The sequence below is a fragment of the Sitophilus oryzae genome, unplaced genomic scaffold, assembly GCF_002938485.1.
Source record: "Sitophilus oryzae breed Bouriz unplaced genomic scaffold, Soryzae_2.0 scaffold_732_pilon_pilon, whole genome shotgun sequence".
Classification (NCBI taxonomy): Eukaryota; Metazoa; Arthropoda; class Insecta; order Coleoptera; family Curculionidae; genus Sitophilus; species Sitophilus oryzae.
In genome coordinates this window covers 1477049-1492308 of record NW_022147343.1, presented here as the reverse complement: position 1 = coordinate 1492308, position 15260 = coordinate 1477049, and the positions used below count along the sequence as shown (strand labels likewise).

At 33.4% G+C, this 15260-nt stretch overlaps 1 protein-coding gene across 1 annotated transcript in view; it reads left to right on the top strand.

Annotated features, from left to right (window-relative positions):
• Positions 1–15260, top strand: part of LOC115888321 (exportin-4-like) — a 40919-nt gene that overhangs the window by 12631 nt on the left and 13028 nt on the right. The window contains exons 10-12 of the mRNA XM_030908007.1: positions 3755–4025; positions 10263–10469; positions 13991–14160. Coding sequence (XP_030763867.1) covers positions 3755–4025; positions 10263–10469; positions 13991–14160 — 648 coding nt within the window. The remainder of the gene's footprint in view (positions 1–3754; positions 4026–10262; positions 10470–13990; positions 14161–15260) is intronic.

The window sequence follows — 15260 nt, the reverse complement described above, 5'->3', positions numbered from 1 at the left end:
TCGAGGGAAATAATGGAACAATTTTTCGCTAGTAAGTGACTATTAAATGGTAATCGCAAAACAATTTCCGATGCACGTGATCAACTTTGAGTGACAAACGATGGCGACAGCGCTGCCAGATTTTGATGGATTTATGAGATGAATCATAAATTAAGAGTGACAAACAATATATTTATTATATCATTTTTTAAAGATTTTTACGTTTTATTTTTAATTTAATATCTAAGATTTTAGTAATTAATTGATTTATTTGTTTTGGTTAGGTTATTATACATATTTTACATAGTACATATATTCTGCATATTTTACTGATTTTTTTACTTATTTTTCTTTCTGCATATTACATATTGGCAAAAACTAGTCCATTATGAAGCGTTATTATGGGTGATTATGTACATCTTACAACGCCACAAGTGTTAATAACAAGTAAGAGGGTGCTATTAATGCACAAACTAATAATCACAGAATTTAATAATAACTAACTTAGAAATAACTTTGGAAGTGGTGTAATATGCTTATCAATCAAACTTACTTCTCTGACTGCAGTCTAGGATAATAAAGGACCTTTATTGTCACGTTCTCGTTCAAAATATTTTATCAGGGAAGCTACAAGCTCCTTGCTTCGACTGTTTAAATGCTTCGGCATATTTTCAACACACAATTTCAAGAAATGCAATACAAAAACTCGAAAATTTAATTCTTAAAAGAACTGTTTGTGCTTAAAAGTAGGCAAAAAAAACGAGAATTACTCACAAAGATTCAACAACAACACGATATTATACAAAATAATGACTGACATTAGGATAATTGTCAAATAATAAACGACAACCTTGCTAAAAACGGCGCAATGTGACCAACATAGCGATAATAAAATTCGGTTTAAACTAATTTTTGCAGCTTAATCTAAATAAAATATCTGTTACAATCATTTGCTCTATAAAGTAAAATGAAGAACTGCTCTGTATCTTAAATTATATAACAAATTTAAACATTTTCGCCAAAATTTCATTTAGTCAGGTTAGATATGATTGATGACGTGCATCAGAAAATGTTTTGCGATTACAATAGTATATTATACAAATTTGTATATTATACTATACATATGTGAATAACCAATCATTTATGAAATACACTTAAAATTAACTAATTATATATTTTTTCTTGCATTTTTTGCCTTTATCTACTACTTGTCAAAGATTAGATGTCAAAGAGTTTAGATACGTCAATTTGACTTACCTGGTTGGGATATGTTATATTCTTAGGACTAATGCTAATTCAAAACTGAATCGCGCATGCTCAAAGCTAGGGGTTTTAAGAATTCTCGAAATAATATCTGACATGTTGAATTTGACGATTTATAAATGTTAATAAATCATATATTTTTTGGTCTAGAAATTATTAATGTAAAAAAAAGTTTCTCTCGTATTAGAAATTTTAAAAATAATACATACAATTAACGAATACATACAATACACGGGTTTAAATGGCATCCGCATCATTAGTAAACGAAAAATTAGTATATAATTATTCTAAAAGTGTTAGAAAGTGTAATTTGTGGAAATTCTAAACAAAAAAATAAAAAGGTAAATATTTTGATATCATCCGAAGGTCTAATTTGCATTATAATTTATTATTCCAGTTAAAAAAAATTAGATGAGTTCAACTACGGTAGCGAGCATAGTTTTATCACCTGTTTTGCTAGTGGGGTTTGCAGCTATTTCGGCTGTAACGAATTTCTTAAAGGTACATAATTATAATTTTAGATGTTCATAAAACATTTAATCACTAGTTGATTAAAAAAGTATACCATTGCAAACTATATTTCATCCTCTCATAGTATATACAGGGTGTCCCAGGCTGAACGTGCATTAGAAGTTTCAAGAGAACAACAATATCTAGACCGGAGACGCCTAGTTTGAATTCTTTTTCACTTATTTTTTACTACCCGAAACAGCGTTACATCACACAAACCTCGTACCTGAGTTTTTATAGTCTCAATTAAGTGCACTAGCAAGAAACTAAAATACTTAAATATTATGACAAAACCCCGATTTCAATATTATTTTAATGCGATCGACATGACGGCGGCGTGAACTGTATATTGATATTTTCTGATTCCTGCCGTAGTGTGCGCTGCGGTCGGAATTTGTTGAAATCAACTAAAATTAATGCACCAAGCCTATACAGGGTTTACACGGTGCATCGGGCATCTATACAGAATTTCTGAGTTATTTATTATAGGAACTACGCCGCACTCCCACTAGACCCTGTAGGCCAATACAAAATACTTGCCAAGTACACGAGTCGTGAGAACGCGCCATAAGGTTAGGGCTAATACTCGAAACCCACCATAACTTATCTATTTTTATGATTATTATACAGGGTTGTTCACCACATACGACACGGAGTATTGTAGCTAAACGACTAGGTTTTTACAAATTGTAAGTTTTGGGTTCGTTGAAGGACTATTAGAGCTACAATTTAAAAATATTTTTACAAGATACAGAGTGTCCCAAGTAAATAGAAAATATCAAAGTTGTATTTTTTTAAATGGAACACCCTATATATTATTACATTTTTAGTTTCTACGATTAAAATAAAGGTAAATTTGATTAAGGTTTATTACACTTAAACCTTACCGTTTTGAAATATTTTCAATTTTGTGAAATTGCAGTATAAATTTCAAGGCTTCATTTCTCCGAGGGTATCAAAGTTTTAATACTAAATATTTACTTGAAGTTTATTTATTGATCAGTTATTGTGTTGCAATAATAAAACTTACTACCTTATACAGAGTGTCTAAAATTTATTTTAAAATACCTAGCTACTAGCTAAAATGGCAATACTTTTTAATTTAAATGGAACACCCCTGTATATTTTATGAGAATCAGATGCATAATTTAATTGTCTATCAAATTGTATTATACCATTTTTTACCTATCTCTTCAAGTTTCCGTAGAAAATGCATTTTCTTGTAATTTAGAACTCATTTATCAATATACCCATGGAATACTGACATTTTAGATTATTTTTAAAGATGTACCAAATTTTTAAAGAGTACAGATACTAATATTGTCGATATAGTTCGTTTATTTCACTAAAAAATGAAAAAAAACTGTTTAAAAAAACTGTTTAGCTAATACTCCGTGTCGTATGTGGTGAACAACCCTGTATATTTTTATAACAATTTTAATAACTACCAACATTTATTGATAACGTAAAATAAAACAAGGTGCCCGGTGGCGTAGAGGTACAGACTCTCGTCTATCAATCTCAAGGTAGTTGGTTCGAATCCCACACCCGGCATTTCATCAGCCGACTATTTTTATTAAAATAAAAATAGTTTGGGTACCTAGGTCGACTCAGCCTCAAATGAGTACTTGGGATTCACAATCCTGAGGTAATAATAGGCGGTTGAAGCGTAGTGCTAGCCACATTACCTTTCTTGTATACCGAACAGCTCTAGTATGGCAAGCTGTACCTTGCTACTCCCAAGGTGTTAAAACGCTATATACGGGAGCTATTATTTTTATTAAAATAAAACAACAAATTATTGAGTCTACTCTACCTACATCATTTTTACACGTTGTGATTAAAATTAGAACGGCACCGATTAACCGGAATTTAAGTCGGCCATTCTAGGAACCCCTCGCTGACGATCTAAGATTTGTGATATGCTCCTTCCTTAATCTTTTTACTCAAAGATCAAATGAATTGAAAATAATATTAGCTCTTATTCAAAATTTTTCTGTAGGATTCTGGAGGCACGGATAGCGTCGTTGTTGTCTCATTTACTAGTCATGCAACATCGTGCGATGACCGTTAACGAAGCAGCTGTACTGGACAGCATCTACGAAGATATACACTGGGCTGTTTTAATATCGGGTCATGTTCTTTGCATGGAAAGCGATGGGGAAACTGCAGTAATACCCGCCGATATTATGAGATATTCTATTGAACAATTCAAGAACGGCAAGGTTGATAAAGATGACAGTGTTGACGCATTAGTTTACGTGGATGCCAGGGTATTATATAAAAAATGTTTAAATGATTAGTATGTCATTATTGTCTAATTCATGCTTAAATGTCAAACATTTGAAAAATATTACTTAAGCTTGATTTTCATGCATCCGTTGTCCGACGATACGTTGTTACAATATTAATTTTATTGGTTTAATTTAAAGACTTCGATTGGTTAGAAACGGTTAACCAATCAATGTCCTTAAATTCAACCAATAAAATTAATATCGTATCATCGTATCGTCGGACAACGGATGCATGAAAATCAAGCTTTATTCCACAAACTGGAAACAGATGAATTGGATGCCTAGATTAAATGTACCGGGTGGCCAACTAAGAATGGACGCCGGCTGTATCTCAGAAACTACTTATCGTATAACTTTGGGAAAAAAATTCTAATAGGTAAATCGACCAAGAGAAATCGCTGGAAATTACTTTCAAGTTCGAAAAATGCCCGCTAGGAGGCGTTTCTCTAATAGCCAATGAGAAAACAGGGTTTTTCTCAAAAATATGCAGGTGAACAGGTATTTTAAATATTACTATTATAATCATCGATGAATTTGTAATTTTTTTGATATAGAGTATTTTGCTCTATCTCAAAAAAAATAAAGTGGTGGGGGAGGTTAAACTTGCTTTTATTAAAATAAGGATAATTCTGGTTTAGGTTGCGCGATTTAAACAAACTAGGCCTCGTTTAAAAGAGCTGTTCTTCCTTAATGATCTCCAGTATAAATTTTGTTTCCACAATTTTTTTCGTGGTAGCTAGAGGGCGCTGTTTGACATCATAACAGATATTGCGCTTTTGCGTAAAAAAATTAAATAGAAGGCTATATTTCTCTTTGCACAGTTAAATAGAGCACAAAATTTCCAAAATATCAGCGCAAACCGCAACTTTCTATCTGCTCTCTAACCGGAGATATTAAGAGAACAAATCATGTTAGGCTGCCGCTTTTTCTAGGAATTTTGTGCCGCCATATTGTTTTTAACAGAAAAAACCGCCGAATTTCGTATGGTCGAAAACTAGGGGTTTATTCATATAACGTCATTTAGTTATTAATCCAAGTTCGTCCTTGATTTCACTTGTTTTCGTGTTTTACCTGTTGTTTGTGTTATTTATTATTATATTATAAAGTTTATGTCGTTTGGGTCATTTTTCATATAGCACCGAACGAAGGTGCGAATCTTAACAGTATGCACCACTGCTCCAATTCTGCCCTTGATGTAAGACCATTGGTCGGTAAATGTTTGCGCAGGAATTCTAGGATGGCGAATGATTGGACTTTTTTAATTATCTGAATGAAATGAACTATCCATAATTTCTAAGAAATGATTTGCCAATTTTGTTAGGGGATCCATCCAAACCAAACCAACGGCATTCATGCTGATGAAATTGCATTTGTTGCAATTTCATCAGCATGAATGCCGTTGGTGTAGTTGAGGCAGTGGTGCCGCTTATTTTGCTATGAATGTGTGGTGCTTCTTGGATACCACTTACTTTGGTACAGTTTGACAAACGGATCTGAGACAACGGGGCAACGGTAAGGGGATCGCAATTTTGTGAAATCATGACCGATTTCATTCATAAAATATCCAGGAGCGTGCGGTGTTTCATAAAAATATATCAGGAATTTTTATAATATTTTCCAGTAAAGTTTATAATATTATTTTACTTTAAATGTACCTACATTTTGTTTAGTCATTTGTCAAATATAGTAATATTTGTTAAAACGCGTGTACTAATTACAATAAGCAGAAATCAAGTTAACGGCATAAAACACAATATAGTACACCGCCACTGGATTTTGCAGTAGTAGTGGCTGTTTCTACTATTCCTAGAGAGGGGCATAGAGTTGAGGGTAATGGCGGCAAGACGTGCGAGAATCTCGACCAATCAGATTGGTTGAATCCGGGATGCCATGATGAATTTTGTCAGCGTTGCCAGCTTGCCCTAAGCGGACGTTATTTTTAGGAAATACTTTACCTTTTATAATAGGGAAAATGAAGGAGATTAGTTAATTAGATAAATATACATTAATACAATAAGAACAACGTCAAGATATTAGCATATATATAATGATGTATGTTCAAATGAACTAAAATATATTCAACTTATAGGTAATATTGAGCAACTTTGCTTTTCTATTATTAAACGTGACAACGTCGACTTTTTTTGCCGGAATTCCTCTTGCTGTTTTAGATCCGTTTGTCAGATAATAGATAGAGACGCTGGAGCGGCATATTTCCATGGCCAGCTCGGTCATCGGATACAATATGCCTGGGTTTTAATTTATGGGGTCGAATCAAGAAGGAAACATGGATAGATAAGAATTAAACGGTATTAAAATGAAATTAAAATATATGTTTTGATATTTTGACGTAACCAATTTACCTAACCCAGCCTACTGCTACCTAACCTAACCCAGCCTACTACTATAATTTTTAGACTATATAATCCTAAGCGGCCTAACATGATTTGTTCTCTTAATATCTCCGGTTAGAGAGAAGATAGAAAGTTGCGGTTTGGCGCTGATATTTTGGAAATTCTGTGCTCTATTTAATTGTGTAAAGAGAAATGTAGCCTCCTATTTCATTTTTTTACGCAAAAGCGCAATATCTGTTATGATGTCAAACAGCTCCCCCTAGCTACCACGAAAAAAATTGTGGAAACAAAATTTATACTGGAGATCATTAAGGAAGAAAATCTCTTTCAAACAAGCCCTAGTTTGTTTAGTTCGCGTAACCCAAACCAGAGTTAACTTTATTTTAATAAAAGCAAGTTTAACCTTCCCCCACCACTTTATTTTATGAGATACAGCAAAATACTTTATATCAAAAAAATTCCAAATTTCTCGATGATTACAATAGTAATATTTAATATACCTGTTCACCTGCATATTTTTGAGAAAAACCCTGTTTCTTATTGGCTATTAGAGAAACGCCCCTTAGCGGGCATTTCTCGAACTTGAAAATAATTAACAGCGGTTTCTCTTGGTCTATTTACTTATTAGAATTTTTTTCCCAAAGATATGATAAGTAGTTTCTGAGATATAGCCGCCGTCCATTCTTAGTTGGCCACCCGGTACTTACGTGGATGTATAAACGCCATACGATTAGCATTAAAAATTTTCAAACCTTCTTTATTGCACTTATAAAACTTTCAATAGGTTTGTCTTTCTCGAGGACCATGCTTTGCGCATGCGCATTAAATTCCGCGCATTAAATTAATGTATTTCCAAAATAATTTTATACGGTTAGAAAGCACAAATTGTACATTGTTATGGAAACCGATTTTTCATTGTCGTCATATTGTCATAATCATATATTAGGAAATAAATTTAGATTGGAATGCCCGTCAAAATTTTGGGTCGCGAAATTGTTTTGGGTCGCGACCCTTGTACGCGATCTGGCGTTACTATAGGGGTTGCTATTTAGGTTGCTAAGAACAACCGCAAACAACAGAAAATTTTCTCTTGTCTCTCATTGAAAAAAATCCAAAAAGTGTTTAAAGCGTCCATTTTCAAAGTAATTATTGCTATTTTGTGAGTTTAAAGGTTTATTTACTCAAACCCGTGATAATTGTGAAAAAGTGGCATTAAAAACTTAAAAAGCTGTGCTGTGAACTGTGAACTGCAAAAACCATCGTGGATCGTGGCATAACGTCGGGTTCCAATGTTCCATAGGTATTTCATACACGATACTTACATGTCCTTATATAAAATAAAGTTTCTTGTATGCAACACACTGTATTTTATTTATAAATTAAAAGGAAATAATAATAAATTTGGATAAACAATTTTTGGCGATATAATTTCAGAAAAAGCCGAACCGCTCCGAAATTTTCAAAAGTTTTGGGTCGCGACCGTTGCAAGAATAGCGCCAAATAGTGTTTGCATTGTCCTTATGGGCACTTTCCAATCTAAACTTGTTTCATTTATCTATGGCCTTAATCTTATTTCCATTGTGTAACGGCGCTTTTTTGCGTTTTTATTTCAAGAATTTTATTAATTACCCTTTTATCGGTCGCTTTTATATAGCCAAGGATGCAAGTGTGTTCAGTGAGAAGTTAATTTTAAGTTTGTGCAGTTATATGTCTATTTTTTTTCGATGGACTTTTTGTAATACTCGTAAAAATGAATAGAATGCGTTTGGTGTGTGGAAGTTCTAATATATATAAAGGTCCTCGAATTATCTTTTCATAGGCAAGTAAAGTATTCAGATGTGGTTTTAACATGCATACTTTCTGGTTAGATTTCCTAGGAATATTTATATTCGTTCAGAGTGGCTAAGTGTATTTTTTTATAATTTATTTTTTTGTGACAGTAAACATTCAATTTACTGTTCACATATATGCATTTAAAAAAATCCTAAAAATTAAAACGCGTTTCTATAGTAATATGAAAAAATTCGTTTTCATTCTTCCATAGATTCTTATTGATATAATTTTAATTCATAAAATATTTGTAGAATGTAGAATGTAGAATGTTTAGGAGGGGAGTTAATCACCGCGACCTTATAGAACTATTGTGTGTTCCCCTTTCTTCAGTTATAACGAGTTATAACTCATCATACAGTCTCAGGGCTTTAAGAAAAGCCAGTATCTGAGACGGCTCCACAGAGGCCAGCTCTCCATCCTCGACATCAGACGTACCAAGGTTCATGGCACGAATGGTCGTCGTCTCGGCGCACTCAGTGATAAGGTGTTCTGGTGTTTCCCCATTTTCCCCACAAATTCCTCACACATTAATTATTTAGTTCAATGCTACATAAATAGTAATAATAGTTATCGGAAAATATGATACTTTAACAACAGCAGAAATATGACGTTAATCAAAATTAACAACAGCCATGTATCCAAGAATGAAATAGAAGTGATGTTACCATAGTACAAATAGAAACGCCTTTTGATTTTCAGGACTTCAATTTTCTTTAAAACGGTACGGAAATTTGGAATGGTATAAACAGGATTAACTACACTCACCAGCAAAAAAACCGTTCACTAAAAACTAGTCCCAATTTCAGAGTTGGATTTGCTCGAACTTTGTGACACCCTCTAGGGTGCAGCAGCTGTAGTAGCTATTGCTAGATCAATTCACATTATAGCCTCATCTTTTGTGAACATTTTGTTTTTTTAATCACATTATCTCTGTTGATATTGGAGATGGAGATACGCTGCTTTAAAACGAACGTCTCGGAAAAATGATTTGCAGGCAAAACCGCGACCAAACCAATTTACGTGTAAACGCGCAAATTGAAGACGTGCTCGGCGATGTCTTGGAAGTAGCTGGGGTCCTGTGGCAGGTCACCTTGCAGACAAGCTGTTTTCTTTTAGTCTTCGTTGTATTGTTCTCTCACTGACTTGAATTCTAGGCACGGCTTGTAGCAGATGTTGATTCTGAAGCGCTGTAATTCTACGATTTCCTAAAGTATTCAGGACAATAAAGCGATCGTCAATTGCATTTGTCTGCCGTTTTCTTTCGGAACCCACTCGCCTGGTGAAATTTCTCGTTTCCGTATACCGATTCCAGGCATCCTGGACTGTTGTTCGAGGGTATCGGACACATAGCGTTGACTTCGACCATCCTCAATTAGAGCCACAATACGAGCAACATCCGTCACAGATATAATTTTTTTAATTTGACAACCGTTGTCATATTGCAAATACTCATAAATCCGTTTTCGCCTATGTCGCCTTGAACATAAAACTTTCTGCCTGCAAAACATTTTTCCGAGACGTTCGTTTTAAAGCAGCGTATCTCCAATACAAACAGAGATAATGTCGTGATTAAAAAAAACAAAATGCTCACAAAAGATAAGGGTACAATGTGATTTGATTTAGCAATAGCTATTACAGCTGATTCACCCTACAGGGTGTTACAAAGTTCGAGCAAAAAACTTCGTCTTATTTTTGTGCCCTGTATATGCTCAAAATAAATTCGGAATAAAAATTTCTGACGAAGCATCTGTTTAGAAGGAATTAATTTATAATTAAAAAAAAATCATCAAAATCTAATGAGTGGTTCGCGAGAAATCCAACTTTGAAATTGGGACTAGTTTTTAGTGGCCGGTTTTTGTTTGCCGGTGAGTTTATTTTAGAACAAGCAACATTTTTTATGAAGAATGCATGTTTCTCAAAATGCCAATAATAAAAAAGTTTTCCTCTTGTAAAGACAATCCGGGACATACTGTAGTGTTAATTTCAGTAAAGTATGAAAAAACTCTGCTTATTTTTTATCTGATTTTAGCCCGGTCTACCAGACAGAGCAGAGTATCTAGATCATACAATCAGAGTTGCATTCAATGTTTTGAGACTGTGTGCAATAGAAGATCTTGCCGTATCAATGAAATTGGGTCATCTTTGGAGCCCTGAAGTGAGCTCATCTCTAATGTGGTTTATGAAAAGATGGTATCGTACTTATTTATTAATACCTCTTGACAACTATTTCAATGAAGTAAGTTTTATTTTGTTGTTAAAAGCAGTGGCGGTTCGTGACCTGTGGGACTGGGTGGGCGACAAGTTTTTAGTTGCATCTATTTGCCCCCCCCCCCCTAAATTTACATAATACCCTAACCCAGTTCGTAAATATATGTTAACTCTGGGTTAAAAACATAGCTCAAGAATATTTAGGACAAAACTAAAGCAAAAATAGCAACATTCAACGTAATGACATAATGACATAATGACTGACATAATGTACAAGTATAAGTTTTTTTTATCTCCTCAGCTGCTAATTTTTTATAAGTACTTTGATAAATAAAATAGATAATAGTACCATGGAGTACATCATAGGATTTTATTTTATTTTATTTATTTACGCAAACTTAAAAATTCGTAAGTATACAGGGTGCTACAAATTCGAGATACGAGCATTGGAATCTCGGAAACCGTAATAGATACGAAGATGGTTAAATTGGGGCAAAGTTGCGCTTTAGGATGTTCACAAAGACGCCATCAAAAAAGTTTTAAAAATTTCAAGGATTGCTGAGTTTTTTTGGAAAAAACGGATTTTTTTGAAAATCTATTTTATTTTTTCCTGTCGTTAATTTTTGGAAAATCAAAAAATTAATTGCACATTTTCATAGCCACGTTATTAAGACTATCTGATAGTATTTTTAGATTTTTAAATGAGCTTAGAATTTGTGAGATACAGGCCAACTTAATTTTTTTAAATACGGACCTGCATTTTTTTATTTGAAGTTTTGAAAGAACTCGGCCTCCTGAGTACAATGATATGCCACACTTGATACTTTTTTTTTGTTTTGGGTACCTGAATAATATCAAAACTATTTAATTATTATTTCAAATAATTTCAGGTCCGACTCTGGTTTTTTAAATTATTTAATCTGATTATATTCATCGCAACAATATTGATCAGCGTTAATTAACATTGAATAGAAAAATCGAGCCAACTAAAAGATTCAAATAAATAATATCCAGCATTATTTTTAACTTTTTTTATTGTGAATTTGAAATCTCAGTGTACGATTTAATAATATGCATAGTATTAATCGTAGTTATTATAAATAAATCAACTTCTACAAACTAGTTTCTAATGCCCTACATGTTCGAAAGGGCATTTACCACCCTCTTTAATGCACAAATTTATTTTTCGTTCAATCTTACTTATAGCTCTTTGAACATATCTTCTTCTTATACTTCCGAATGCATTTTGTACTCTTTATTGTAAATATTGAAATGTATTGATTTCACTTTTAAAAATGGCGTCAAGTAATGCCAACCCCCTCCCGCCCCTTGGCGACGGGAACCTCGCTGGTCATTATACTGCTCTACCATTCCCAATCCATCTTCCATGGAATGTATTTGATTGTTTGTATTATATATTTATATATTTTTTTTTCTCAGCTTAAAGCCGGTTTTAGCGACTAAGTCGGGATAATTCTTATCATATTTATATTATTTATTTTATCTTATTTTTTTATTATTTTATTGTATTTGATTTTCCGTTTTCAATGTTTTACTCCACGTCATTGTTAAGTTTAAAGATAATCAATTGTAACGATGAGTAGATTAAATATTTCATTTATTATTATTTAATAGAAAACAGAGGCGGACTTAAAATTAGTTTAAATAAATTGTGTTCGAATGTCCGAAATAAAAAAAAATATTAAGTGTGGCGTATCATTATACTCAGGAGACCGAGTTCTTTCAAAATCTAAAATAAAAAATGCAGGTCCGTATTTAAAAAAAATTAAGTTGGCCTCTGTATCTCACAAATTATCAGCTAATTTGAAAATATAAAAATACTATCAGAGAGTCCTAATAAAGTGGCAATGAGAATGTGCAATTAGTTTTTTGATTTTCTAAAAAGCAACGACACAAAAAAATAAAATTGATTTTCAAAAAAATCCGTTTTTTTCAAAAAACTCAGCAATCCTTGACATTTTTAAAACTTTTTTGATGGCATCTTGGTGAACATCCCAAAGCGCAACTTTGCCCCAATTTAACCATGTTCGTATCTATTACAGTTACCGAGATACCAATGCTCGTACCTCGAATTTGTAGCACCCTGTATAGACAATTAAATTTACAAAGAAAAACAGATTCTCTTATTCATATACTTACCTATATATTTCGAGACTAATAAAAAATGAAAGAATAATTATGTTGTATATATTAAATTGATGAGTGGATCTCTTAATAAAGAAAAGTTATTTATTATTATATCAGTAAAATCATTAGATTGTTGAAGGGCTGTGAAAATATCTATTTAGAATGAAAGTAAGGCAAGTGACGATAAACGTTTATTTTTCATAGAATTTCTACTGTAAATTTTAATGTATTTTAAACATGAAAAATGTCTCTTAACCCAATTATTTGTAAATGTTGTTCAGTAAGTAACAATCAAAACAAACCATTTGCAACTCTCTGGAAATGTATTTCCAGGATCATTCTTCTTAAATTATTTTATAATCGAATTATCATATATATAATTAATACCTGCAATTTGTTCATTAATTTATGTTGGTCAAAAACATTGTAGTAAAAGTTTATTAAATCAGATATTAAATGCTTTGAAATTTTTTTACAGGATTCTTTAAATTTCTGTAAATTAGCAATAGATAAATAAAATTAATTGAGACATATCTGCAAACCTTATTTCTAAATGTATAACAATGTTATCTAATATTTCATCAAATTCGCAAAGAAGTTTTTTGATTTCCTCCCTTTTATTAACATATCGAATTGAAATAGCTCGCTGAGAGTTTTCTGTACGGTCTGCTTGGACGGAATAAAACAACGCGCTTTTTATTTCAGATTCTATTAGTTCTGTGGCGTGTTCTGAAATACAACCGGTTATCATTTTGAATATAGTCTTGAACAAGCCCGAAAAATGTTTCTAATTTCCTGTAAATGTTTTTTGACTCTCCATATAAAAGTTTTAAATACTACGTATAATGAATCATATGAAATATCGGGACGAAATATCCCTTTAACTTCTAAGCCTACCGAGCTCCCGCGACTTCATGCAAAGTGCAAAGGCGACCGGATATTTCGCCTAAGCTCCGCCTTAATACGATACAACTCAGACTTACGTCGCGTCGCTACCGCACGATGAGCTAGACAGGGACAGAAGCATACAGAAGACTGCCCTACGTCGTGCATAGACTCTGATAACGAGCGATATATAGAAATCGCCGAACAAGGGCGTGTGCAATATGCACACAGTCAAAAATTTTTTGTTTTCGTACGCTCGCGGTAGTGATTATTTTAATATACAGGACCACAAATATTAAATTAATGATGATTATTACAACACACTACCGTGTATTAACAGTATTTTTGTGTATTTCAACATTAATAGTAAATAATGTAAGGTAGTAAACCACTTAAATTCTGACAAAATTGTAGTTTACGCGCCGCGCCGCGCCGCGCGCCGCCTACCTTGCCTACCCTGACGAGCCGCCACTGGTTAAAAGGTAATAACTGCTACAACATTTATTTATGTTTCAGGTTGGTTATGTATTTTGGTCTTGTTTAGAGAAAGATAGTGATTGTACCCAAATACAAATAGAGTTTATCATAAACAAAATTGCAGCTAATTTATACAATTTCCAATCAGAACCAGTAGTCTTGAAAGATACAGTTGCAGTTTTTAGTGATGCAATTTGTACGAAACGAAAGTATGTATACAGGGTGGCCCATCGAAAACGTTCCGCAAGGCATAACGACCAGGGTAATTTTTTTCAGAAAATTCAAAAACACGCCAACTTTGTTGTGAGGGAACTTTTGCCCCCAAAATGATTGCAAAATGTTCAACCCTCTAAGCGGAGGTGTCATCCCCCAATTTTTTTCAAATGGGCAGGGGGGTCAAGTTGTACCGCAATGAAAAGGGCTTTCTATTCTCTATACTTTCCCGCTTCGTTTTTGAAAATCGGTCGAGTCATTGAGAAAATATGAAGAATTAAAATTTGAAAAGTTTATTTAAACATTTATCAGAGTAAATGATAAGGATAAATTCCTTCGACCAATATGCTGTTTTTTTTATTATTTCTAGATGTTTACGCATTTTTTCACTTACCACAAGGTAGAACGATCAGGTGCGGTAGTTGCTTGATAGCTGAAGTTCTTCTCAATATCGTTAAACTTTTTAACAATTATGGTGTACTCACTTCCAGAAAAAGTGGAAATAATCGAACTTTATTTTAAAAATAATGAATGTGGCAATCGGGTTGCGCAGATATTCAATGAACGCCATCCTGACAAACACCTTTATGGCAAAATTGTTCGCGAGTTAGTAGCAAAATTTTGCGAAACCGGTTCCGTTATGAATAAAAAGAAGCAGAGGGAAAATCCTATAGTAAATGAATCTATGGAGGTATTCGTATTTGGCCAAGTTGCCATGGATAGTACGCTGAGTACAAGAAAATTAGCCAATGAGACCGGCGTGAACAACGTCGTACAAGTGTCCACAGGATATTAAAAAAAAACACATCCGTACAAAATTCAGTTGGTACAAGAACTGAACGAAGACGATTTTGATCGTCGCTTGCAATTTTGTGAAACTACGAGTGAACGAGTGGCGAATGATAATAATTTCCTATTTAATGTGTGTTTTTCGGACGAGTGTACTTTCTTTTTGGACGGTGTAGTTAATCAGCACAACTGTCGGTACTGGGCTGAGGACAACCCCAGGGATTTTCACGAGGTGCACATACAAAACCCTCAGAAATTGAACGTGTGGGCTGGTATTTTTGGAAATTCTATTGTGAGTCAGTTTAAC